The 27,794-nt window shown below is 25.3% G+C and overlaps 12 protein-coding genes across 12 annotated transcripts; 3 read left to right on the top strand and 9 right to left on the bottom strand.

Annotated features, from left to right (window-relative positions):
* Nucleotides 1-218: 218 nt before the first annotated feature.
* DICPUDRAFT_154333 (uncharacterized protein) lies at nt 219-701 on the bottom strand (the record flags this gene model as incomplete). The annotated part of the gene is made up of 1 exon (XM_003289819.1): nt 219-701. The coding sequence occupies one exon, from the start codon at nt 699-701 to the stop codon at nt 219-221; it is 483 nt and encodes a 160-aa protein (XP_003289867.1).
* Nucleotides 702-1,255: 554 nt separating this feature from the next.
* DICPUDRAFT_48856 (vacuolar proton ATPase 100-kDa subunit) lies at nt 1,256-5,002 on the bottom strand. The gene is made up of 2 exons (XM_003289818.1): nt 4,323-5,002; nt 1,256-3,985 (listed from the first exon to the last, which is right to left on the bottom strand). The coding sequence occupies exons 1-2, from the start codon at nt 4,455-4,457 to the stop codon at nt 1,568-1,570; spliced, it is 2,553 nt and encodes an 850-aa protein (XP_003289866.1). The 5' UTR covers nt 4,458-5,002; the 3' UTR covers nt 1,256-1,567.
* Nucleotides 5,003-5,763: 761 nt separating this feature from the next.
* On the top strand, nt 5,764-6,591 carry DICPUDRAFT_20262 (uncharacterized protein; the record flags this gene model as incomplete). The annotated part of the gene is made up of 2 exons (XM_003289830.1): nt 5,764-5,874; nt 5,953-6,591. Coding segments are annotated over 2 exons (750 nt in total), but the record flags the coding sequence as incomplete, so codon positions are not given.
* Nucleotides 6,592-8,584: 1,993 nt separating this feature from the next.
* DICPUDRAFT_154330 (uncharacterized protein) lies at nt 8,585-10,791 on the bottom strand (the record flags this gene model as incomplete). Its single annotated transcript, XM_003289817.1, has 3 exons — nt 8,585-8,676; nt 8,746-10,550; nt 10,679-10,791. 3 exons carry the CDS (start codon nt 10,789-10,791, stop codon nt 8,585-8,587), a joined length of 2,010 nt encoding a protein of 669 aa, XP_003289865.1.
* A 695-nt stretch (nt 10,792-11,486) lies between these two features.
* DICPUDRAFT_154329 (uncharacterized protein) lies at nt 11,487-11,858 on the bottom strand (the record flags this gene model as incomplete). The annotated part of the gene is made up of 1 exon (XM_003289816.1): nt 11,487-11,858. One exon carries the CDS (start codon nt 11,856-11,858, stop codon nt 11,487-11,489), a length of 372 nt encoding a protein of 123 aa, XP_003289864.1.
* A 576-nt stretch (nt 11,859-12,434) lies between these two features.
* DICPUDRAFT_154328 (uncharacterized protein) lies at nt 12,435-13,781 on the bottom strand (the record flags this gene model as incomplete). The annotated part of the gene is made up of 1 exon (XM_003289815.1): nt 12,435-13,781. The coding sequence occupies one exon, from the start codon at nt 13,779-13,781 to the stop codon at nt 12,435-12,437; it is 1,347 nt and encodes a 448-aa protein (XP_003289863.1).
* A 457-nt stretch (nt 13,782-14,238) lies between these two features.
* Nucleotides 14,239-16,496, top strand: DICPUDRAFT_154327 (uncharacterized protein; the record flags this gene model as incomplete). The annotated part of the gene is made up of 4 exons (XM_003289829.1): nt 14,239-14,389; nt 14,458-14,703; nt 14,777-15,072; nt 15,147-16,496. The coding sequence occupies 4 exons, from the start codon at nt 14,239-14,241 to the stop codon at nt 16,494-16,496; spliced, it is 2,043 nt and encodes a 680-aa protein (XP_003289877.1).
* A 55-nt stretch (nt 16,497-16,551) lies between these two features.
* Nucleotides 16,552-17,627, bottom strand: DICPUDRAFT_154326 (uncharacterized protein; the record flags this gene model as incomplete). The annotated part of the gene is made up of 2 exons (XM_003289814.1): nt 16,552-16,706; nt 16,772-17,627. 2 exons carry the CDS (start codon nt 17,625-17,627, stop codon nt 16,552-16,554), a joined length of 1,011 nt encoding a protein of 336 aa, XP_003289862.1.
* Nucleotides 17,628-17,944: 317 nt separating this feature from the next.
* DICPUDRAFT_80625 (uncharacterized protein) lies at nt 17,945-18,624 on the bottom strand (the record flags this gene model as incomplete). The annotated part of the gene is made up of 2 exons (XM_003289813.1): nt 17,945-18,093; nt 18,180-18,624. 2 exons carry the CDS (start codon nt 18,622-18,624, stop codon nt 17,945-17,947), a joined length of 594 nt encoding a protein of 197 aa, XP_003289861.1.
* Nucleotides 18,625-19,058: 434 nt separating this feature from the next.
* On the bottom strand, nt 19,059-19,648 carry DICPUDRAFT_154324 (uncharacterized protein; the record flags this gene model as incomplete). The annotated part of the gene is made up of 2 exons (XM_003289812.1): nt 19,059-19,199; nt 19,544-19,648. 2 exons carry the CDS (start codon nt 19,646-19,648, stop codon nt 19,059-19,061), a joined length of 246 nt encoding a protein of 81 aa, XP_003289860.1.
* A 267-nt stretch (nt 19,649-19,915) lies between these two features.
* Nucleotides 19,916-20,636, top strand: DICPUDRAFT_80624 (uncharacterized protein; the record flags this gene model as incomplete). Its single annotated transcript, XM_003289828.1, has 4 exons — nt 19,916-19,918; nt 20,007-20,243; nt 20,316-20,434; nt 20,513-20,636. 4 exons carry the CDS (start codon nt 19,916-19,918, stop codon nt 20,634-20,636), a joined length of 483 nt encoding a protein of 160 aa, XP_003289876.1.
* A 105-nt stretch (nt 20,637-20,741) lies between these two features.
* ABCB3 (ABC transporter B family protein) lies at nt 20,742-25,294 on the bottom strand. The gene is made up of 2 exons (XM_003289811.1): nt 24,337-25,294; nt 20,742-24,260 (listed from the first exon to the last, which is right to left on the bottom strand). Exons 1-2 carry the CDS (start codon nt 25,140-25,142, stop codon nt 20,855-20,857), a joined length of 4,212 nt encoding a protein of 1,403 aa, XP_003289859.1. The 5' UTR covers nt 25,143-25,294; the 3' UTR covers nt 20,742-20,854.
* Between the last annotated feature and the right edge of the window lie 2,500 nt (nt 25,295-27,794).

Below are 27,794 nucleotides of genomic sequence, written 5' to 3'. Positions count from 1 at the left end.
CTTGAACACCATTAGAAGCAATAATTTATAAAACCACCCACAAGGCAGTATTCAATCACATTTGTAAACAATATGATTAGTCAAGAAAAAACAACTATTGTACAGCCATATAAAAAAAAAAAAATAGAAATAAAATAAATTAAACAAAAAGAGTTTTTTAAAAAATAATTTTATTTAGCGCATTTTATTCGAACTTTTGAAAAATATTGTTAACGCATTTAACAATCAATTTCTCTATTTGTATATTTTGGGGCTTCACCTGGAACAAACTTTATATTATAATTAACTTCGGTATCTATATTATTGAATGATGGAATAACTTGGGATGTTTCTTCTTGTTTAGATTCATTTTCATTTTCAATAGCATTTGTTGAAGATTCGATGGTAATAATATTAGCATTTTCGCTTGGCTCTACAATGTAGTCACTAATACTATCTTCTTCATTAATAAATTGGTTTTTGTTATTATCATTAGTACCGATGTTGATTGTGTTGGTATTAGAAATGATTTCTTTGATTTCTTCATTTTTATTATTTAATGGGATGTGTGTTTCTTCTTTAATAAAGAATTTTGTTTCTCTACGATTTAAATTAATTTTATTTTTATTATTTAAATGGAGTTGTGAAATATTTAAAATTATAAAAGAAACAAATAAAATAATTAAAATTTTGATTAAAATAATTTTTTGAATTGATTTCATTTTTTTTTTTTTAATTAATTTTTTTAAAAAATATATAAATTATATATAACGCTTATTTGATTTTATTTATTGATTATATTGAAAATAAAAAATAAAACTTTGTGTTTAAATATTTTTTTTTGTGAGGAAAAAAAAAAAAAAAGTAAAAACAAAATTATTAATTTGTTAAATTATTAAAAAAGAAACTCTTTTAAAAAATAAATCACCCACACATCATTCCTAATAGGTGTATTCGAAATTGTTTTGGGTTTTATATTTTTAATTTCTTTAACGTAATTCCAAATTTGATTTAGGTTTAATAGGTATTTTATTTTTTTTAGAACGATTTGATGTGATGGGTTTTATCTCTATGTAAAAAAAAAAAATTTGTGTGGTTGTTTGATTTTATTATTATAATATTAAAAATTTAAATTTAGCCTCAATTTGTGGGTGTAGACGTGGTAATCATAAAAGTTGGGGGTAAAATGATATTATTATAATAAAAAAAAAAAATGCTTTAAAATTAGAAAATAATTATTATAAATGATTTTTAAAAAAAAAAAAATCACAAAATTAAACCATTAATAAATTGAGGTGATATATTTAGCTCCTCATTGTGATTATTAAAATAATTTAGAGATTGTATTCTCAACCTTAAATTTTTACGGATCCATGGAGAATAACCCAAAAAAAAATTTCCTATAACCACACCAAAAATAAAATCGACACGATCTCTTTTAATTTTGAAAAATAAAAGGAAAAATGAAAATTTTAATTTTACATATAAGAGTTAAAAATTCTATACTTTTTTATTTTATTTTTATTTTATTTTTTTTATTTAAATTAAATATAAACTAAATATTTAAATCATTGCTAATTTAAATAGCTTATTCTTCTTCTTCAGTACCTGATAAAATCTTTTCGTGTGAGTATGCGTTGAGAGTTACACCATCACCAATGTAGAACTTATTTTGGAACTCGACCCAATGAAGTCTTAAAGCGTGAAGGAAAGCTGAAAGGGATTCCATCATTAATAATACAGCAACAGAAGCACCTAACCAAGCACCAAAACCAACAAAAGCTAAAGCTGGGTTACCACCTTCAACTTGACCAATTAAAATTCTTTCCCAGAAAACAGATGATAACTCAGAGTGAGCTAATGAAAGAGCCCAAAGACGGAGATATGAGGCAGTATTTGAAACAGCACCAAGAACGAATTCAATAGTGTGAATAACTTGATGGACGAAAACTTCACCCATTTCGAATTCTTCACCGTGGTGACCAATGTAAAGAGCTTCATCGTCGTGTTCTTCTTCGTGGTGACCATTCTTCTTTCTTTCCATTTCATCATTGTGGAATTTCTTCATGAATAATGGTTTTGGAATTAACATAATTGGAATTGAAAGGAGAGATAAGAGTAAGAGGGCTGGTTGAAGTTTTGATTGACCTTCGAAGAATGAAACTGGAAGAGCACCACCTGGTTGTAAAAACATATCAATAATGGTTGGGAGAATGAATGGTGGATCGGTACCGTTTGCATGATATGGAATGACCCATTTTAATATGATTAAAACAGACATGTAACCGAAAATACCCCATAAGAACATTAATTGTGGAATGAATTGAGTGAAAATGTTGACGAATTTGATTGGACCTTTTTGATTTAAATAATTGAGGAAAGAGAAAAAGATACCAAGAGTCATTTGAATGACACCAAAGAGAATTGAAAGCTTCATCTTGAAAGAGTTATAGTAGACTAATTCATTTGGAGCACCTTTCCAGAGTGGATCAACACCGAATGGATAAGTACGTTCAACGTTGGTATAGTTGTACCAGGAGACGTATGGATAAGTGTTGTTGTTGCCAAAATCGTTGTAATTAACATTTGGTCTAGCAGAAGCTTGAGCTTTAGTTAAACAAAATGGGCTAGCAGCTGGATTGTAACAAGCGGTATATTGAGTACCAAAGATATTCATTGGGATGGAGAACATTTCGTTGTAAATGAAACCGACGTAAATTGAGAATAAACCCATAAGGAAGAGTACATAACGACCATCGAATGGCATTTGAATGAGTTCATTAAGTTTTTTGCCTGCAAGTTTCTTTTCGATTGCAATTAAACCAATTGAAGAGAGTAATAAGAGTGCACCATGACCGACATCACCAAACATAACACCGAAAAGGAATGGGAAAGTAACGATGGTTAAAACTGCTGGATTGATTTCACGATAGTGAGCAACACCATAAGCATTAACGATTTGTTGGAAAGAGTTTGTGTATTTGTTGGTTTCAAAGTGAGTTGGTGGAGTTTCGTCAGTTTTAATGACTGAAAGAACTGATGGAACAAGAGCACCACTACGTGTAGTGGCAGTACGAAGAGCTAATTGAATTTCTTCAATTTTATCTTTTGGAGTCCAACCTTTGGCAATAAGACATTTTCTACCAACATCATAATCGAAAAGATTCATAGTGTGATAAATTGATTTTTCTTTTAATACTTTGGCTTTCCAGCTGAAAAGTTGTGGGACAATACCTAAAAGGGTTTGTTTTTTATGTTCTTTACTACGTTGAAGAACTTCACTTAAATCGTTGATACGAATAGTGACTTTTTGTAAAAGATTTGAACGTTCAAATGAATTATCTGGACAATCGTAAATATTGGCACCAAATGATTCACAAATCTTTTTAATTTTTTGTTGAAGACGGTCACCTTGGAAGAAAACAATAAATACAGTTTTGGCAGTTTCTTCACCAGTATGTGGATCGATAATTTCTTCGTCGATACGAGCGTCTTTAACGTAATTGTTACCACGAGTAGTTCTCCATAATGAACGTTGGAATTGTGGCATTTTGTCAGTGTTCATAACACCAGTAATAAAACCTAATTTAACACCTTGTTTGGCAGCTTCTGAGATTTGTTGTTCTTGATCTGCTAAAAGTGGGCTACGGGCGCTATGTTCAACATTGTTTTGTGCTTCAATAAGGTTTGGATTTTCTTGGAAGAAAACGCTGTCTTTAGTTAATACGTGGCTTAATTGAATTAATTCATTATAATTTCTTTGAAGAGTTTCTTGATTAGTGTTGGCTTGTTTTAATTCAGCTTCTAATTCATCAAAACGAACTTCTAATTCGTCCATTTGTGATTCATCATTTGGAATATTTAAAAGACTTTCTGGTAATTGTTTGGCTAATCTTGGTTCTTTTCTAATTTGTTCTTCAAAAAATCTTAATTTCTTTTCCATTTCATCACATCTTTTAACTTCATTGACAAAATTTCTTTGGAATAAATTGACATTTTCATTATCCTATAAAAACAAATAAAAATAGTTGGTTAATATTTTATTTATATCACATTTATATTATATAAAAAATAAAAATAAAAATAAATATAAAAATAAAAATAAAAATGAAAAAAATCTAAAAATGGGGTTTTTATAAATTTTTATTATATATATTTATATTTTCATAAATAATTTAATTTGTTGTATTGTATACCCTAATATAATTATAACTATAGCTGTATTTTTATTTATAGTATTATTATTGATTTATTATTTTATTGATTTATGATCGATCATAAAAACCATTTTTAGATTTTTTTATTTTCATTTTTTATAATTTTTTTTTCCTGTATTTACTTACATCTTTGAATTGAATTAAACCTAATTTACCAAGTTCGTCGACAGTATCGTGGGCTGCTTCAATTTGTACAAAAAGTTGTACCATTTGCATTGGAGAAGATCTCCAAATTGGTGTATTTAAAAATCCACCTGCCATTTTATTTATATATTTACTATACTATACTATATCTCGGTTAAATATACAATATTCTATAATAAACTATTCTATTTATTTTTTTTTATTTATACAACACAAGTCAATTTGTTATTATTTTTTTATATATAATGAACAAATATGTAATGTTACTTGTAAATAATGACTATTATATTAACTTTATTTTTATATCGGAAAAATAAAATTTAATATAAGTAGTTGAATGTTATTAAACAAAAAAAAAAAAAACACTATATAATAACAAAAAAAGTTCTATAAATATAGAATAATAGTTGATATATATATGCGAAAATAAAAGTTAGATAAAAATTTTAAAAAAAAAAAAAATATTTTATGTGTTAAAAAATTTTAAAAAAAAATTAAAAAAATTATTTTTAAAAAAAAATTAAAAAAAAAAAATAAAAAGAAAATTATTTTTTAACCAGTCTCGGTTGCCCATATAAAACCATGCCTGGTGTCGTTATTATAAAAAAATGATAATTTAAATTTTCTATCTTTTTTAAAAACTATTATTATTTTTATTAGTTTATTGAATTCTATTTATATGGTAATAAACTAAAAAATAAAATAATAAAAAAATAAAATAAATAAATAAACACAACCACATTTTAAAAAATAAAATATAAAAAAAATTAAAATTAAAAAATAATAAAAGTTTAAAATAAATATGATATTATGATTTAAATATCTATATTATAATAACTCTTATTAGATATAATAAAAGTAGCATATATTAGTAATATAATAATAAAATACTTTTAAGTAATATATATTCAAAAATGTAAATTTTTTATTTTTTATGTTTTATTTTTTTTTTGGTGTTAGTGTGTGTGGAATATTCATATATAAAATAATTATAATCATTTCTCATTGATATCATATTAATGATGTTTGAATGTGAGTTTCATAATTGGCAATATTTTGAATAAATAACTTCAATATCTGAATGTAATTAACGATTTTTTTATTTTATTTTTTATTTTTTTTTTTTAAAATTTTATAATTATTTTTTTATTTTTATTTTTTTTAAATTTTTTTTATTTTTTATTTTATTTTTTTTTTTTATTTAAAATTTTGATTTGTTTATTTCTTTTTTTTTTTTTTTTTTTTTTTATATAAAGTTTTAATTAATCTTTTATTTAAAGAAATAAATTTATAAAAAAAATTAAAAAAAGCTTTCCAACTTTGGAAAGAGAGCTTTTTTAAATATTTAATAATATTAATATAACAATAATAATATATAAATCAATTGTATTTTTATAAACATAAACACATTGCAGGTTTTTTTTTAAATGAAATGAAAACAACAAGATTATCAACTACTACTACAACCACACCCGCTGGTTCAATTGGGTCAAGATTATTTTCAACACCAAAGATTGATTCATCACCAATCAATGTAAGTAAAACTAAAACTAAAATTATAACATATTTTAAAATGTATAGTTACTAATAGATATTTTTTCAATAATAATAGTTTGAAAATGAAAAAGAATTAACAAAAAAACTAGAGGAAATTACAAGTGATTTCAAAAATAAAGAAAAAGATTGGTCTTTTAGATTAAAATCATTACAAGTTTTACAAAGAATTATAAATGGTAATGCAATAGAGTTTAAAGGATGGTCAATGTTATTAAGAAGTTTAACATCGGGATTAATTGAACAATTATTGGAGCTAAGATCAACTATTGTAAAAGAGGCATGTCAATCAGTCAGTTTGTTATGTCAGAGAATGAAGGGTAAATTCGAACCATTCGCACAGTTATATATACAGCCATTAATCAGAATGGTCCCAGTTAAAACCACTATTATAGCAGAGAGCGCACATCAAACTATAAAGGATATTATAGAAAATGTTCAAACCAAGAATATATTTCAAGTGTTTTTAGATGGATCAGTGGATCAACATAACGAACAGCTTCGTAAACGTTGTTGCGAATATATTTATATTGTTATCAATAGGGCCATCGATTTAGAGGGTATGATTTTACTTTCTAGTATACCGGCATTGGAGAAATCAATTCAAAAGTTATTAGTTGATGCTGCTAGTGAAACTCGTCAAATAGCCAGATATTGTTTTTGGTCATATATTGAATTAAACGAAAAAAGTGCAACAGCTTTATTCTATCAATTCACTCCAACTACTCAAAAAAATTTATTCACCGTCATCGATCAACTCAAAGGTGAACAATTAGAAATTGCAGAAAAACTGAAGAAATCTTTGTTTGAAGAGGAGCAGGATCAAAAAATGATTGAGGATTTAGATATGGATATCGATTTAAATGATTTTAAAAAAACAACAACTACTACTAATGGTACTACAGGTGAAGGTTTAAGATCCAAAACACCAACTTCTCAAACTGGTAGAGCTTCAGGTTTAAAAACTAGAGTTCCAATTAAAACCCCTACTGAATCCTCACTAAGAAGAGCTGGTTCATCATTAAGTGCTAATAGAGACATTCAAACAACATCAGCATCGGCAATCAAAAAGCCTTTGGATACTAGTTCAATAATTAGAAGTAAAAGTAGTTTAGGTACAACTAGAAAACTAGATAGTGGTTTAGGTACATCATCATTAAATTCATCATCATCATCATCATCGTCATCATCAACAACCAATACAACCAGTTCATCACAATCACCTCTATCTAAAACTATTAAAACAACAAGTCCAAATTTAGCCACCTCATCATTATCAGGTAGATATAGTAGTATTGGTACTAGAGCTCCAACCACCTCTTCTTTATCTAAAATGCCTTCGAGTTCGAATTTAACAAGATCATTACCACCCATTAATAAGTCACCAGTTTCACCACCTTCACCATTACCACCTGCACCAACTTTAACAAAATCGAAATCAACTCCATCATCACCTTTAACTTCAAAAACCACCACTACTACCTCAACTCCAAAGAAATTATCAGCAACATCATCGACACCAACAACTCCAACGACCCCAGGCACTAAAAAAACATCAAGTTTATCTTCACCTGCAAGAACTACATCATCAGCATTATCTAAAACCACTACTGCATCATCATCAGCAACATCGACACCAACCGCTAAAAAAACATTTATTACAAAATCAAGTTCTGAAAATGAAGATTCAATAAAGCCTTCAAAAGCTACTACACCAGCCAAATCTACACCAAAAGCCGAAGAAAAGAGAAAATCAGTTACAAGTGAATTGGATTTAGAATCTTTAGAAATTAGTTTAAATCAAGATAACAATTTAGCATTCAAAGAGATTTCTGAAGAGTTATCAAATAATCTTAGAGACGCTAAAAAAGGTTTATCATTTTATGAAGAAGGTAGGTTATAAATATATTTAAATCAATTTATAATTATTGTTATAATACTAATATTTTGTAATTGATCATTTTTTTAGAATTAACATTGGAAGATTTAGAAATAAATGGCGAAGGCAATAGTAAAAGAAATAGTGTTAGTACATTTAAAAATAATATAAAGAAAACAACCAGTGCAGAATTAGAATTTAATTGGTTAGAGGATTCAGTCAATGATGGTTTAATTGAAGACGACGTTTTGGATTTTAATGAAGAGGGTGAAAATAGTAATAGTAGTTTTTCATCAAAATCAAATTTAAGTAATAAAAATAATACAATTCTTGAAGAGGATGAAGAATCGCAAGATCTAGAGGAAATCCAAGAGGAGGAGGAAGAAGAAATAATAGAGGAAGAAAAAAAAGAAGAGATAGATTATGATGACCCAGAATTAATGTTTTAATCAATTATTTTGATTTTAAATATTTTTTTTTTAGATATTTCTTTTTCTTTTTTTTTTTTTAAATTTTTCCAGTATAAAAATGTAAATAATAAATAAACTCAATATATAAATAATTAAATAAATAATATAAAACATCAATAAAACCCAACAATAAGCAAAAAAAAAAAATAAAAAAAAAAAAATAAAAAAATTATAAAATTTAAAATATAAAAGAAATTAATGTTCTTATGTATAGTAAATATTACTATTTAATTATAAATAAAAAATAAAAGTTCAAATTATTATTATAAAAAAATAAATATTTGCTTGTTTAGTTGATATATTAAATTTTAATTTTATTTTTTTTAAAGGAAAATGGAAATTTAAATTAATGCTTTATAAGATTTAACACGATTTTCTATATCAGATAAAGCATATGGATTTGTAATATTGGTCGGTATATTATATTTTTCACCTAAATATGTTAAAAATAATATTGTTAGTGGGTGGTTTTTATTAATATACATATTAATTAATTATTTACCATTATATATATTTGTTAAAACATTTCTAATTTTTTTATTACTAATCGATCTTGGTAGTTCATCTACTATAATTAAATGTTTGATGAATGTTTTTTCAATCATTGCATTGAATATTAAAGATTGATTAATTTTTTCTAATAATTGATCTGTAAATTGTTTTGGCTGTTGGCAATAAAATTGTTTATATTGGTCTTTTAATATTATAAATGCTGCTGGTGCTTGTTCTGAAGGGTCATTGGGGTTTAGTGATGAAACAGGTACTACGACATTATCATAAATCATTTCATTACTTTGGATAAAATCTTCAAAAAATGTGTTGTATGCTAATTTGTTATTGCCTGTACTGATTGTGTCTTCTGCCCTGCATACTATAAAGTAATATCCATTTTCATCATAATATCCTAAATCACCACTTTTATAATAACCTGGGTACTCGTCAAGGTATTTATTATTGAGTTTTGTTTGATATTGATCGTCATAAAGAAGTGATTGTATGTGTAATGGTGAAAGTGGTAATTTAATTACTAGTTCACCTAGTTGATATGGTTTTGTAATTATTTCTTTTGTTATGGGGGACTTTAAACCAACACTAAAGCCTGCAACTGGGACACCTGATGATTTTTCAAGATATGGTATTTGATGAGATGGATAAGTTAATATAACACCAGTTTCACTTTGTCCATAGCTATCATTGATTGGGACACCTATTTTTTTTGTAATAAAATCTGCTACTGAGGGATTGAGGTTTTCACCACCCAAGATAACTGATTTTAAACTAGATATATCATAGTTTTTGATAGTATCGGCATTTGGATCTATACTATGGACTAATCTAAATATTAATGCTGTTGATATCATTGTTTTAACTTTATACTTTTCTATAATTCTAAAGTATTCAATAGTGGGTATATTTTGATCACCTTCATATACTATTAATGATGAGCCGTGGAACAGGGAACCATAAAATAAGTTTTGGCCAAAAGCCCAACCAATACTTGTTGTTGTAAAATATGTTTCACCAGCTTTAAAGTTATAGTTACATTTGTATGAATAGTAGAGATGGGCTAAATAACAACCGGTTTCATTATTGAAACCTTTTGGTTCGCCAGTGGTACCACTTGAGAATGATACTGATAAAGTATGTGATGATTCTAATATTTCATATTCTTTTAATGGTTGGACCCCTTGTACAATTTCATCCCAATCAAATTCCCCTTCAATCTGAATATTTCGATATGCTTTATTCTCTTCTTTACTGAAAAATTCTTCTTGCTTTTCTTTACTAATAAATCCAATACGGTTATGAATAATTGTATGGTTTGGTTTATGTGTTGATGTATCTAATGCTTCTTTAAGTTTGGAAATAATATATCTATATCCGTTGCCTTTAACACCGAATTTTGCAGTAATTATTAGTTTGGGTTGGAAATAATCTATTTTTGTAGATAATTGGTTTGCCTCTAACAATGTAGATGTGGTACTATAAATTGCACCAATACGAGCACAGGAGAGCATGGCAATATGGGTTTCCATATAATTTGGCATTAATATAATAATTTTATCACCTTTTCCAATAGTTAGGTTTCTTAAAACTCTTGAGAATACACATACACGTTGCCATAGTTCTTTATAAGTAATCTGGGAGGATAGGTTCATAGATGGACACTCATTATAGATTGCAACTTGATCACCTCTTTCTTTTAAATGGACATCCAAAACATTATTGCATACATTAGTAGAGCCATCCTTAAACCATTCAGGTCTTCTTTCGTCTCCACTCCATATTCGGGTATATTGTTTATCCCTTATATATATATGTTTGTTAAAATATTTGTGTGGTTGAGTATGATTGAGCCATATTTTGAAAATTTAAAAAATAAAATTAAAATAAAATTAAAATAAAAAAAATTTAAAAAATATATGAATATTTACCAATGAATTTTATTTCCTACTTTATTCCAGAATGATATAAAGTCATTTTTTGAAAATTCTTTATCATTCTCGTAATTAAATGGTTCACTAAGCTCACAGTTTTTCATAAACATTTTTTTGATATTTAGTTATTGTTTCTAAAAATTTAAAATTAATAAACAAAAAATATTAACAATTGAATAAATACAAGAAAATAATAGTAAAATAAAATTTAATAAATTAATAAATAAATAAATTAATGAAAACATTAATAAAATAAAATAATTATTATAATAATCTATAAAGATTTTAAAATAGATTTTGTTTTTTGATCTATTTTAATTTAACATTCACATTCTGCTCAACTAAATATCTCATAAAATGACAGAAGTTTCAATAAACACTGTTTAAAATATACTTTTACAAGATTCTAAAAATATATAAAAAATAATACCTTAATTAGAATTTGGTTTTTAAGGAGTCAACAAGTTCTTCACTAAATGTTTAGTATTTATGGTTATTAAATATTAAATAGCCACTCTTTATTTATCAAGAATTTATCTATTTATAATTTTTAATAACCAATAAAATAATTGTAACTGTTTAAATTCAATACTTTATATATAAATTTATATTTTAATTTATGAGTAAATTAATAAAAATAAAATGATTATTAATATTATTTGTTTTTTAATAAAGGGGTTAGATAAATTTTTTAGGGGTAAAATTCTGTGGCCAGTGTGAGTAAATTTTAATTTTTAATAATGTATTCCTTATATGAAATAAACCTAAATTTCTTTTTTTTTTTATTTAAAATATTTATTTTTAATTATTTTAACAAGTCATCTTTTGTTTTATGAACTAAATAAGCACAAATATTATATTTTTCTATCAAAATAGTTGAATAGTTTAACATTGATGTAAATTTTCTGGCCACTAATATGGAATCATCAGCAGAATTGACACCTTTTAGTTTATGAATGTTACCGTTCATTGTTGCTATTGTATTATGTATTAAATTTTCATCACCACATTCTTTTTTGAGGTTTAATGATGCTTGTTTGTATGCCAAAGTGACTCTTTCTAATTTATCTCGTAAAGCTTCATTACCTTCCCAAGATTTTTTATAAATGACTTTATCTTTAATATTTTTATAATTTGATATTAATAGTTTTTTTGTAACTCTTTTTCTTTCTTGCATAGTGTGGTGTGTGAATAAAAAATGGAAAATTTAAATTAAAATTTAATTAAAAAAAAAAAAAAAATAAAAAAAAATTAACAGTTTATTTTTTTTTCAAAAATTATAAAAAAAGTTGGGGCACCCCAACATTTTTAACTTTAAAAACTGCGACACTTTAAGGATTAAATTTAATTATTTTTTTAAAGAAGTTCAAAAAAGATTTGTACACATATCCAATAAAATTTTTTTTACTTTTAACAATTTTTTCTGTATTTAATTTTCGAAATATTTAAAAGAAATGAATGACAATTTCGAATCTTTTCCTATTTATTGTCTTGGGATGTTTCATAAAATGTAATATTATCCATTAATCTAATTTAAAATTAATATTTACAAAAAAAAAATAAATAAAATAACAATTTCTGTTAATTTTTAAAAAAATAATTGATACTTTTTAAAGTTTTTTTAAAATTATAAAACTGCCCACAAAATATTTTGTTTTTTATTTGAACGCTTGTTAATATATGAGTTTATTTATGATTACATATTGTTTTGAATGTGGTGATTATTATAATTATTATTATATGTGTAAATTATTTATAATATTAAAAATTTAATTGTTAAAAGTATTATAGTTGTAAATATAAATAATGGCGAAATTGGATAGTAACCAATTCTTTCATTTTCTAAATATTCTTCAATGGTTACATTGAGGCCTTGTTTAAAACTATATTTTGGTTTAAAGCCTAGTTCACGCTTGGCTCTTTCATTACTATATAGACGGTCTTCTTCCATTCTTTTGAGGGTTTCAGTTTTAAGAAGGAATGGCTTTCTTGCATTTGGTAAATTGTACATAATGAAACCTAGGAGATTGACAGCAGGGTAGCAAATTGAGGCAGGTAGTCTTAAACGTGGCTTCATTCTATTTAGCTTTTCATTTAAAAATATTAGGGCCTCTTTGTAGGATAAACCTTTGTCTGGTGTGATGATATAGGTGTGGGGCAATTCGGTATCGTCAGTAGCCAATTTCTCTTTGACAAGAGAAAGTTGAATAGCTTGAACGAAATCATCTATATGTAAATACATACAATGTCCAGTTGCAAAAGATGGCAGAAAGAAGAGAATACCGTATGACACTGTTTGAATTAATTCAAACATTGAAAACTGATCGTTTTTACCAAATAAACCAGTTGGTCTTAAAATGATAGTATCCAAGCCAAATCTTTCTTCAAATCTTCTTACATGGTCCTCAGCTATTCTTTTAGTTTCTCCATAATAGTAGTTTGGATTGCTATAACGATCCTCAAACTCTGAAATTGGTATACCAGTTACTGGTTTCTTGCCGCCCATAGTCTCAGTAGATGAACAATATATAAATCTTTTAATTAGTGATAGTTTGTTTTTGAATGTGGTTGGTGAGGATGAGGTTGGGGTTGATGGTGCTGACATTGATGATGATGATTCTAAATCTATGTTTACTGATGCTTTTAATAAATTTTCTGTACCTATCACATTAGTTTTAAAAACAAGTGCATTCTCTTTATCTGTGGGATAAAAGGTCATAAAAGATGCCAAGTGTAATACTATATCTATATTGTTATCTATTATAATTGATTTAAGGTTTTTTATACATTCAATTTGCGATGTTTCATTGAGATCTACGAAATCCCCAATTATAAGTTGAAAATTCTTGTATGATTTTAAATCTTCTAAAAATCTACTTTTACTTGATTGCTCTCTTACAAGTGCAAAAACATTGTATTTTAAGTTGTCATCTTCTTCATCATCACTATTTTTGTTGTTGTTTTTATATTTATTACTGATGTCAAGTAATGTTGGTGATGGTGTTGAAATTGCTTGATTTAATTTGGTTTGTAATAATGGTTTTATTAAATTTGTACCAACAAATCCAGTAATACCTGTTAATAATATGTTTTCCTTCATTTTAAATATAGTTATTTATTATTATTTGTTTGTGTGGGTTATTGATGAAAAATAAATTAAAAAAAAAAAATATAAAAAAAAAAAAATTTTAAAAAAATTTAAAAATATTTTAATTTAAATATTTAATTTAGTTTTTAATATTTTATCCACTCAAATAAAATTAAAAAAAAATATTCATTAGATTATAGGTATACTGTATCTATACATAGTAAATGGTTGTATTTTAAATTAAATATGAAATTAACAAAAAAAAAAAAAGAAATAAATATTTAATTTTTTTTAAATAATTTTTTTTTTAAATAATTTTTTTGTATTTATTTTCACTTTTTTTTTTAAATTTTATTTTTTTTTTTCAAAAAAATTATTTATTTATTTTTATAATAGATCTTCCTATTAAATATATTGTTATATTTTTACTGTAATTTGTATATATATTTTTAAAATTAAAAAATATTAAATGGGTATAGTAGAATATAAAGAGATTCAATCTCCTATAGAAGATCAAGTTTGTAAAGAATATAGAACAAAATATGCAAATTCACCTTTAATTATAGATAATGGTTCATACCAGTGCAGAGCTGGTTTTTCGATAGACGATAACCCTAAACGTAAGCATTGGTAATATCAAGTTTCAATTTATAAATTTATATTAACACTTTTAATATTTTTTTATTAGTAATATTCAGATCATTGGTTGGTAAAGTTAAAAGTACATCAAACCCAATTGTTGGAAATTCAATTAAAGAAAGTGATATTTCAAGGCTAAACATCAAAAGTCCATTTGATTTAGATGTATTGGTGCATCCACCATCACAAGAAAGTATTTTAGATCATTTATTTCATAAATTAGGTATAGAGTCTGCAATTGAAAACCCAATTTTGATGACTGAAGCAGCTTCAAATCCATCTTTTTGTAGAAAATGTATGTTGTTAATATTTCTTTTTTTTTTTATTAAATATGTGCAAATACTAACCAATTTTTGTTTTTAATAAAGATATGAGCGAATTATTATTTGAATGTTACAATATTAAATCAGTGGTTTATGGTATCGATTCATTGTTTTCATTTTATGGTCAAAAACATCAATTAAAAGATGGTGGTAAAAATGCATTAATTATTGATTCTAGTTTTAATACAACTCATATTTATAATGTGCAAGATTATAAAGTATCACATCAACACACTAAAAGAATTAATATTGGCGGTGGCCTAAGTACAGATTACCTAAGAAAAGTAATTCATGTTAAATATCCAAAGCATAAATCATATTTTACTCAAAATTATACAAATGTAAGTACTATTTAATCGTTAAAATACAATCCCCTAAAGCGCCTTTATTAATAAGTTATTTATTTATTTATTAGAAAATTAAAGAAGAACATTGTTATTTTACAAAAGAATCATTTATTGAAGAATTAAAAGAATTTGAAAATGATAAATTAGGAAGAGAAAAATCAGATATTATTCAATTACCATATCAAGCTATTGATTTTGAAAAATTAGAAGAAGATAAACAAAGGAAGCTTCAAAATCGTAAAGAGTTGGGCGCCAAACTTAAAGAAATGGCAGATAAGAAACGTATGGAAAAAAGACAGGCTCAAGAAGATAGATTACAGGTTTTAGAGTCAATATTGAACCTCAAGCTCAACAATAATATCGACGAATATAATGTATCATTAAAAGCAGAGTTAATGGGTGAAAAAGATTTAATAAACGAAATTGAAGATTTAAAAGAAAAATTATTTGGCAAGAAAAAAGAAGAGCATGCAGAAGGTGAGGACGAGTTCCCTCTATTAAGCAGACCAGATTCAGAGTTGACCCAAGATCAATTAAAAGAGAAAAAGAAACAAAGACTTTTAAAGAGTATGAAGGATGGTAGATTGGCAAACAAGAGAAAGAGGGATGAAGAAAAAGAAAAAGAAAAAGAAAAGGAAGAAGAGAGAGATAGACAAGAAGAGGAAATGTTCATTAAAGACCCAGAACAATATGTCAGGGACTTACATATTAGAAGATCTAGAATCTTTGATAAGAAAGAGCAAAAACAAAAGCAAAAGACCAAAGTGGTGGTTCAAAGAAATTCAAGATTAAGAAGCATTCTTTCGACAACAAATCGTGATGATAAATTTTTGGGTGACGAAGAAGTGGACCAAGAAGAAATAGAGGATACCAAAGAGTTGGCTGTACTCGAGAAACTGTTAAATAAATTTGATCCTGGATGGTCCACCTCCACAAACAGCGACGATCTATTGTTTGGTGGCGACTACCCAACAGCAGAGGACCATCAAGTAATTTTAGGTGTTGAAAGAATAAAAACACCTGAAATCCTTTTCCAACCAAAAGCAATTGTAGGTTTAGATCAAATGGGTTTAATGGAAGCAATCACAAGTACAATTTTATCACAACTCTCACCAGAATCTAGAAAGTTAGTAACAGAAAATATATTTTTAACAGGTGGTAATGCAAATACTAAAAACTTTAGGGATAGAGTTCACTATGAAATTACTCAACTTCGTGAACCACACTCACCTCTTAATGTATTCAAATCAAATAACTCTCAATTAGACGCTTGGTTTGGTGCTAGAAAATGGGTAAATGATAACATTGACCAATGGAACCAATTTTCAATTTCAAAAGAAGAATATCAAGAAAAAGGTTATGACTATATTAAAGACCATTTTGCTTCGAATCCAACATCCTCTTATCAAATAAATTAAAATATAAATAATAATAACTTTTTTTTTTTTTTTAAAAAATAAATTAATAGAAGCTTTATTTAATACTTTCCATTTCCAACATTTCAAAATGTGGAGCATTTAGATAAACATGTCTAGTTTTTCTAGGCTTTTTCATTCGTTTATAAATAATATAAATTAAAATGCAACATATAAGACCCCCAAAACCAAATATTATAATTGTTGATTTGACTATTTAAAAATAAAGAAGTTAGTTTTATTAATTTTATAAAAAAAAAAATTTTATTTAAACTTACTCGATTGATTATATGGATCTATTTCTTGTTTATTGGCATGATGAATAAAATTGTCATTTTCTAAATTCTTATTATTATTTTTATTATTATCTCTATTATTTTTATTATTATTATTGTTGTTCTTGTTTTTATTGTTATTATTATATAAATCATTTTTAATGTTTTCTTGGCTATCTGCCTTTTTAATTTGATTGTTTGAGTTATTGGGATTAATTATAAAATCTTTACCGCTTCTGTCATTTTTAATTTCATCCACACTTTGTTTTTTATGACCATTTTCATTTTTTTCTTCACTTTTTATATCTGAAGAAATGGAACTATTAAAAGAATTGGTGTCAACTTTTACAATTTCCTCTTTATTACTTTCTTTGTTGCTACCTTCGTTTATATAAACTGTTTCCCCAATTTTCTCAAAGGATTCACTTTCCAATTGGGTCTCTTTAAAAGCTGGGGTTGTATTTTTATTACTATGGCTATTACCATTATTATCTTCTCCACTACTATTACTACCATCTCTTTGTATATACTTCTTTTCTTTTATTTCTTCAGATTTATTGCTATTAATTTCACTTTCATTGTTTAAGTGTTTATAATTTGACTGTTTTTGTTGAGGTTGTTTCTTCTCTTTTTCTTCTAAATGATAAAGATCTAAAGCTTCATCACTATTTTTTATGGGTATTTTTGCTCTTTGCTTATTAATATTTGAGTGTAAACTTTGACTTTGACTTTTTGAATTATTTGTTATTTTATTAGTATTATTATTAAAACTACTATTATTTAATTCCCCATTAACAATAATAAATATTTGTATAAAAGTTATTAATATAATTAAAACCATAAAATAATTATTCTTCATTTTAATAGTATTATTTTTAAACAAATAATTATTATTATCAAAATATAAAGAAATAAAAAATAGTGTAGTAAAAAATAAATAAAAAAATTCTTCCCCCTATAGAGAAAAACACCACATATTTTTACTTTAATTTATTATTTATTTTTTTTATTTATTTTTCTTTTTTTTAAATTATATTTACAAAAAGGGTGTGTAAAAGTGTGTCGATTCTGTTTGATTTGAAAATTGATTTAAAAATAGTTTTTAAATGTTTGCACTATTTTAATAATTGCACTATTATTATTATAATTATTATTATTATTATTACTGAAGTAAATTTAATCTCTCATCTCCAAAACAGAATAGTTTGCTGTATCTATATCTATTGGTGCTACACTTCCTGCTCTAAATTTTTTATACAAAACAACCATAATGAAAGCAATACAAACAACACCAATAGCATATGCTATATATGATCCATTGATAGCTAAAAAATAATTTTAAAATAATGAAAAAGTTAATTTAATTTAATTATTTTAATTGTTTTTACAAATTTAAAAAAAAAAAACTTACATTTATATTTGAATGGGTCCTTTTCATTTTGCTTTTTATTATAACCAATTGTAGTAGATTTTGAAGCTAAATCGCCCTCCATATCTACACTTTCTGATGATTCATCGCTGATACCTGTTGAGTTATTTGGTGATGGGGTGGAACCTCCTGTGCTAAATGAAGTTGTACTGGTAAATAGTGAGGGACTTGGTGATTGACCTCCGGTGCTTGCTGAGGAATTTGTTGTTCCATTGCCACCTCCTGAGGTGGTTGGTGAGGGACTTTGTGTCGTATTACCACCTGATGTACCACTCGACGCTGTATTATCTGGTTGACCACTGGTTGTTATATGTAAACCATTATCACAATCATCTTCGTCTCCATCTTCGCAATCTGGTCCAAAAGAATAGGTAAATGAAACCATAAGCAACACCAAAATAATTAAAACAACAACTTTTAATTTCATTTTAAAATATAATTTAATATCCAATAATTAAATTGAATACCTATTGTTTTTAAAACTAAAAAAAAATAAAATAAAATAAATAAAATAAAATAAAATCTTTTTAGAAAAAAAAAAATTAATTAAAATTTTAAAAAAAAAAAAAAAAAAAAAAAAAATTAACGAAAAAACATTTGCACACGTTGATTTTATTGCAACCTTTGTGAGAATTGAATTACTTTACCCAGTGATTCATTTTAAACGATATCTTAAAAAAACAAATTTGTGTATTATTTTAGATTATATATATTTTTTATTTTTTTTATTTTTAGAAAAAAAAATTATTTTATTTGTATTTATTTCAAAACATTATTTATTATTTACTGGTGGTTGTTTATTTTTTATTTTTATTTTACTTTTATTTTTATTTTTTAAAATGTTATTTATTATTTATATATTTATTCTTTTACAAGGTTATTTATTCTTTTAATTTCATTTCTTGTTCTTCTTGGACTTTCTTTAATTGCCCTATTTCTTAAAATTTGTTCATCACGAGCACCAATTGAGTAATCTACTCTATCTAAATTGTATCTGTGTGGCTATAGTAATAAATGATAATTTATGAATTAATATTTTATTCTCGTTAAAATTTTTATTATTTTTATATTAATTGAGTGAAATAATTGTTTGAAAGATTGTTATAATCATTTTTATATTGGTCAATCCAATTTAAAAAAAAAAACTATCTGTATATTTTGACATAGATTCTTTTAAAATTTATAAAAATAATCTGTATTGTTGAAATTTCAATTTGAGTGTTGGGTTGAGTGTTGAGTGTTGAGTGTTGAGTGTTGAGTGTTGAGGGTGGTTTATTGTTGTGTGTTGAACATTATGTTTTTATTTTTTGATTGCACTAAAAAAATGTATCTGTTTTAAATCCTACCTTTCCATAATGGAATAATCTGTGTGTGGCATCTAAACCAACACCAATTACAACTAATCCACCAGTAATAATACCGAAAACTGGAAGTACTTCTAACCAAGTCATTTTAGTATATTATAATAAAAATGATAAATATGTATTGTAAAAAATTAAAAAATAAAAAAATTTTAAAAAAAAAAATTATAAAAAAATTTAAAAAAAATTCAAAAAAAATATTTTTATTTAAATTTTATTTTTTTTTATTTTTTTTTTTTCAAATATTTAATTTTTTTTTTTTTTTCATTGTTTGAAAGTTCATTAAACAACAAGTTATCTATATATTAAATAATTTAATTATTATTTAATTAATCAATATACATATATAATATTAAAATGGTATTTAATAAAATATAATCAATTATAATTAAAATTATAAATATTAATCATTAACCATCATTCATTTAATCAATTATTTAATATTTAGTCAGTTACATTACATACAAGTTTAGGTGATATTAAAGTTGAGATATTTTGTGATTCTGTACCGATGGCATCAGAGAATTTCCTGGCATTGTGTGCATCAGGTTATTATAATAATACAATTTTTCATAGAAATATTAAAGGATTTATGATTCAAGGTGGTGATCCAACTGGCACTGGTAGAGGCGGTGAATCAATTTGGAAAAAACCTTTTAAGGATGAACTCCCATCACATTTAAAAGTTTGTATCATTTTTTAAAACAAAATATGTATTTCATTTATTAATTTTTTACAATTATTTATAAATATGCAGCATAATACTAGAGGTATACTTTCAATGGCAAATAGTGGTCCAGATACAAATGGATCACAATTTTTTATAACATATGCTAAACATAGAAGTTTAAATAAACTTTATACAGTTTTTGGAAAGTAAGTAAAAACAATCAACACCAAATAATTCTATAATTAAAATAAATATTAATCAGAAACCATTTAACAATATTTTAGAGTAATTTCAGGAATTGAGGTTTTGGACTCAATGGAAAAAGTACCTGTGGATGATAAAGATTTACCATTAAAAGAAATAACATTAAAATCAGTAACAATTCATGCAAATCCAATAGCAAACTAATACAGGCTAGATCTATATTATATATTTCAGCAATAAAAAAAAAGAAAATTGTAAATATAATTTTAAAAAAAAAATAAAAAAATAAAAAAGTAATAAATAAATATTATTTTAAACTTTTTTTTATTACACAAAATATTTTATTAATTGTTTTATAATTTTATATTTTTATAGTTTTTATTTTTTTTTTATTTTTTTTTTTATAAAAATAAAATTTAGTATTAGTGATTTAATTGTCTTGAACTTAATTGAGCATATGCACCATCATTTTCAACCAATTCTTCATGTGTACCTTTTTCTATAATTTGACCAGCACGAACATAAGCAATGCAATCGGCATTTTGGATAGTTGATAAACGATGAGCAATTACCAAAGTAGTACGACCCTTCATTACATTATTTAGAGCATCTTGAACCAATTTAGAGTTATCTTCATCTAAAGCAGATGTTGCTTCATCTAATAATAAAATCTTTGGGTTACGAATAATTGCACGAGCAATAGCAATACGTTGTTTTTGACCACCACTAAGTTGTGTATACTTGTCACCCAATTGAGTGCTATAACCGTCTTTGAATTGAGTAATAAATGTATGTGCATTTGCTAAACGTGCAGCCTCTTCAATTTCTTCTTGGGTAGCATCTAGTTTTCCATAACGAATATTATCTGCAATTGTACCGCTAAATAAAGTGGGTTCTTGGCCAACCAATCCAAATAAGCTTCTTAGATGTTTAACATTTAAATTACGAATATTATGACCGTCAATAAAGATTTCACCAACTGCTGGGTTATAAAAACGCAATAATAATGATAGAATTGTTGATTTACCACCACCACTATCGCCTACAAAAGCATTGGTTGTTCCTGATGGGATTGCAAGTGAAAAACCTCTAAATACATTGTTATCTGGACGTGATGGATATGCAAAGTGAAGATTCTTAAATTCCATGTCACCAACAACAATATTGATCCTTTCACCCTCTTCTGAGCTTGGGTCGATCTTTGATAGTGTATCAATTAATTTAAATACTGAAATTGCTGCAACTTTAGCTTTGGCCAAATCTGGTGCAAAGGATGAGGCTTGACCAATACCAATAGCACTCATTACGATTGCAAAAAATACCCTAGTCATTGCATTGAACCCATAGATTGTATTGATGGCACTTACACAAACGTCATAGTCATTCCAAAGTTGTGGAATAGTTTGATCATTACAATTATTGCTAATCTCTGTGCTTGTAGCATGGAAAACACCTGATCCAACTAATTTACCACCATACCAGAATGATAAACAATATGTACAAAATAGAATTAACTGGGTAAATCCATAAGCAAAACCACTGATGTGAGCTTTTTTAATACCTTCACGAGATGGACCTTTTAATTGTTTTTTATATAACTCTACAACCTGTTTTTCTGTTGTAAATGATGCGACTGTTCTAATACCAGAAATAGCCTCACTTGCAACTTGCCCTGCTGGACCACATCCGTCATTCTTTGAAAAACCTGCCAAAATTTGCATTTGAATTTTACTTGTAATGATTACCAATGGGAAACATGCAATAATAACCAATGTTAGTTGCCAACCCGAATAAAATGCAATTGCTAAACCACCCAACATTGTTAGAAGATTTTGTAAAACAATACCTAAACGTTGACTTGTCATACCCTGTACCAATGCTGCATCTGAAGCTAAATGTGATGTTAATTTACCGCACGAATTCTCTTGTAAATCAAACCAACCAATATCTTGTTTCATAATCGATGAGAAACAATCTTTACGCAATCTATATGTTAACTTTTCGCCAATAACTGAGAATAAGAAACCTTGGAAGAAATTACTGATACCAGCACCAACTGCCAATGCCACAAACATTAATGCTACAAAATTAGCATGTTCGGTGAGATAGTTTGGATCTGGGTTTTGGAAAATTGTTAACATTTCAGTAAATACCATAGTAAAACCTGGATACACTGCACCCGTTCCAACAGCTGATAAGAAACCAAAGAACCACAAACCATATTCTCCTTTATTATAGTTGATAACACGCGACATTGGGATATCCTCTGATTTCTTTTTCTTTTTCTTCTCTTCCTCTTCTTTTTGTTTTTTTGATGACTCTGGCTCACGCTTTCTAATGGATCTTTTGGAAACATGGAAACTATCTAATAATGGGTTAACATCTGAGAACGTGCTTGCTCTTCTTGATCTATTCATATCGAGAAGGTTATACATTTGCTGCTGGGTTTGTTTTTCGACAAGATTATAATATAAACCTTGTGAGGCCATCAACTCGTCGTGAGAACCTGTCTCAACTACTTGACCACCTCTAATATAAATAATTACATCAGCATTTCTAATGGTTGATAAACGATGGGCGATTACGATACAAGTACGACCTCTCATCAACATATCAATTGCCTCTTGAACAACTCTTTCATTAATGTCATCTAAAGCAGATGTGGCTTCATCCAATAACAAAATATTTGGATTCTTGATAATGGCACGAGCAATTGCAATACGCTGTCTTTGACCACCACTCATTTGAACACCCTTTTCACCAACCAAGGTATTATATCCATGAGGTAACTGGGTGATAAATGAATGAGCATTTGCTAATTTGGCAGCTTCTTCAATTTCATCTTGTGTGGCACCTTCTTTACCATAACGAATGTTTTCACTAATTGTAGTTGCGAATAGAACTGGCTCCTGATTTACCAATCCTATTTTTTCACGAAGACCCTTAACATTAAAATTTCTGATGTCCTCACCGTCTAAAAGAATTTCACCTTCAGATGGGTCATAGAAACGTTCCAATAGAGAAATGATAGTTGATTTACCACCACCACTATCACCAACAAGCCCAATTGTTTGACCTGGTTTAATTTTTAAATTAAAGTTTTTGAAAATTGGGTTATTTGGTCTTGCTGGATAATGGAAACCAACATTTTTGAACTCTATTTCACCTGACAAAACTTCTGGTTTAATACCCTCGGTTGAAAATGGATTAGCTGCAGATTTACGGTCAATAACTTGAAAAATTTTAAACGCAGCACCTCTACCCTGTGCAAAAATTGCTAAGCATGGTGAAGCTTGACCAATAGATGTAGCACCAATAATAACTGAAAAGAATACTGCAACGACATCACCACCAGTCCATGGATTACCACCAACAGAGTTTATTACCTTTTTAGAAATTAAAGTTGAACCGTACCAAAAAGCTAATGCATATGTACCTAAAATGACCAATTGACCAAAACCAATACCCAAACCATTATAAAATGCTCTTTTATACCCAACTGATCTAGCTTCCTTTAAATTTTCAGAATACTTGTCGATAGCCAAATTTTCACCAGAGAATGTTGCTACTGTTCTAATTGCGCTAATATTTTCTTCTGCAACACCACCTGCTCTACTATATGCATCTTGGCCGAGCTTTGTCATTTGGGTCATCATTCTTGCAGTAAAGAACCCACCAATAGCCAACAATGGTGAAACTGATGTTATAACCAATGTCAATTGCCAACCTTTAGTAAAACCAATGACAAAACCAGCAATGAATGTTGCAACAAAATGAATAAATCTTCCTACTTTTTCACCAATAGCTTCTTCATATAAAACAGTATCACTATTTTTTAAAAAAAAATAAAATATTAGTTTTTTTTTTTTTTTTGTTTTTTTTTTTAAATAATTTTTATACATACGAATTAATTCTTGATGATAGCTCATTAGCTTTATTTGTATCAAACCAACCAATCTCTTGTCTTAAAGTTGACTCTAAATATTGTCTTCTTACTTTATTTGATTGTCTTTCACCTGAAATCATCCATAAAGTTGTTTCTAAATATGATAAAACAAAAACACCACCACCCAACATTAAAAGATAAAAACTGATACTTCTTACAGTACCATAAACATCATAGTCTGGATCTTCATTAAATTTTGTTGGTTTAAATGCGTCAACCACTAAACCAAACACTATTGATACTGTTGGCATTGCTGCACCATTTATAACAGCTGCAAGGGCGCCAAAAAACATTAATATTTTATCTGTTGTATCTGCAAATTTGAAAAGGGCTAAAAAAGGAACTATATCTTGATTTTCGGTTTCTTTTTCACCATCCTTCTTATCCTTTTTACTCTTTTTAACTTTTTCATTTGCACCATCATCTTCGATACTTTCTGATGAATTTGAATTTGAATTTCCCTGGTTTGTATCACCAACACCAATTGATATTGGAATTGATTTATTTAAACTAATATTATTTCTTGGTGTATTTGGATTTGATACATAGATATCCCCAATTTTATTATTACCATTGTTGTTGTTATTACTATTATTATTATTATTATCTATTGGTTGTGTTCGTATTTCTATTTCGCTTTCACCATCCAATAACTGATCATCATCAACCTCCTCAATAATAATTTCATCGATTGGGATTTCTATTTCTATATCATCATCTTGATCCTGAATATTATTATTATAATTATTATTTGAACTATTCATTTATTTTATATTTATTAAAATAAATTAAATAATAAAAATTATTTAACAAAAAAAAAAAAAAAAACTATTTTAAAAGATTATTTTTTCTTTATTTTTTTTTAATATTGTAAATTATTTATTTGATTTGATTTTATAATCTTTTTATTATTCTTGTTGTAATTTTTTTTTTTTATTATGGTTTAAAAGACAAATAAAATTAAAAAATAATAATATTATTTTAAAACAAAAAATAAAATAAATTAAAATAAAAAAATAAAAAAAGCAATATCTTTTAAAAAAAAAAAAATAATTCTTATATTAAAAAAACAATAATGATAACAAAACAAGGAATATATAAAAGAGTGTAATCTTTATAAAATATAAAATAATTATATATTTTTAAGTATATATAATATGTTTATGTAAGTTTATTTTATTGAAAAAAACAGATTATGTGATGTTGATGATCATATAGTTGTAAATGGAATTATTATATTTTTTTTTATGTGGGTTTGTTATTGTTTTTTTTATAATTTAAAAATAATTTATTATCATAATTATATTCATTTGTTACTTATTATGGAAACACTGCAATAATATATATAAAAAATTAAAAAAAAAAAAATTTTAACACACCCACACGCACTTTGTTATATATACATGTACTTTTACGCGCTAATACATCAAACACCCACGCTAACACACAAACTTGAAACAATATATCTATTTATACATACAAAAAAAGAAAATATAAATAGAAACAGTGGGGGGAATGCATTTGTATATATATTTCCAATGTGATATAAAAATGATTTATTTTTTTTAGGGACTTTTTTTTTTTGTTATTTTTGAGTATACTCAATGCATTATATTGTGATTTTTGATTATATGAGTATTTTTAAAAAAAAAAAAAAAAAAAAAAAAAAAAAAAGAAAATAACAATAAATTCTGTAAATAATATTATTAAAAAGATTGACCAGCTTCAGGTAATATTAACATGTAGAATATATAATAATTAATACATCATTAATTAAAATATTTGTTTTTTATTTTGTTTTGTTTTTGTTTTGTTTTTCACTTTTTTTTTTTTTAGATTAAAAGATTCACAAAGTTAATAAATATATCATTAGCTAGTTGTTGTTTTAACAAAAATAATATTGTATATTAATTATAAAATTTTAATCTTTATTAAATTAAAACTATAATTTTAAATCAAAAAATATCCCGATAATTGTTATTTTTTTCAATTAATAAATAACATTTTATAAAAAAAAAAAAAGAAACAAAATATACACCCAAAAAATTTTATTTTTTAATATTATAATTTTAAATGTTTATTTGAATTTAGAATTTTAAAAAACTAACAATTAAATAAATTAAAATTTTAGTTGGCAAAAAAAAAAAAATAAAAATAAAGAATAAAACTAAGAATAATAAAAAAATGATGGTTTATTTTATTTACTAACAATGGCTAAATTAAATTTAATAGATTAATATTCCATTTTGATAAATAAATCTTTTTTTTATTTTATTTTTTTTATTTTATTTTTTTTATTTTATTTTTTTTTTCATTTTTTTTTTTTTTTTTTATTTTATTTTATTTTTTTCTTATAATAATAAAATTGGTGATTATATGATAAATGCCAACACAACAATTATCATGCATTACCAAATATATAGAATAATGGTTTAAATGAGATATTTTGGTTTTGAATTAAAATAATAAAACAAAATAATTAAAAAAAAAAATAATAAATAATAAATAATAAATAATAAATAATAAACAAATAATAAATAATAAACAAATAATAAAAAAATAATAAATAATAAATAGTTAAATTTTATTGAAAAAAAAATTGATTGGATTATATATATAACAAACTAATAAATAAATATTTATAAAACTAACTGATTTTTTTTTTCAAGATGCTTGTGTTATAAGGAAAAAGATATTTTCGTAATAATTCAGAAATTTCTAAAATATAGTGAGTTTGAATACTCAATTGATAAATTTAAAAAATGAAACCAGATTTTTTTGCGCACCCATACTAATGTTTTGTTAACCCGGTCTGTGTGATTATGTTATTGTAAAAAAAAAAAATCACATAATTACTACCAATCAAAAGAATTTCATTATGCGAATTAATTTTGCAAAAGTGCATGTGTGCAAATTTTTAATTTTTTTTTTTTGGGGATGGGTTATAGATATCAAACGCTAATGCGTGGATAAGAAATTTAAAAAAACAAAAAGATTTACAAAAATAGGCTTACAATAACCCCATTTTTTTAAATTTTTTTTAAAATTTTTTTTTTTTTTTATTTTTATTTTTTTTTTTTTATAGTTTTATAGGTTTTTTCTTAGACCACTTTTTGAAAATTAAAAAAATAAAATTTAAAAAAAAAAAATTTTAAAATTTTAAAAAAAAAAAAATAAAGACGATAATTTTGATTTTTCTTTTTCTTTTTTTTTTTTATTTTAAATTTTATTTTATATTTTGATCACAATTACAACATAATAATATATTTATTTGTATATTGTTTCTTTGTAAATATTTATATTATATTACATTTTCTAAATTTCCCATTCAATTTAGAATTTTCCATAAATAATAAATTTTTTATTTTTTATTTTTTATTTTTTATTTTTATTTTATTTATTCTTTTATATTATTA

Source organism: Dictyostelium purpureum, assembly GCF_000190715.1.
Source record: "Dictyostelium purpureum unplaced genomic scaffold DICPUscaffold_195, whole genome shotgun sequence".
NCBI lineage: Eukaryota > Evosea > Eumycetozoa > Dictyosteliales > Dictyosteliaceae > Dictyostelium > Dictyostelium purpureum.
This window is presented reverse-complemented; position numbering and strand designations above follow the sequence as displayed.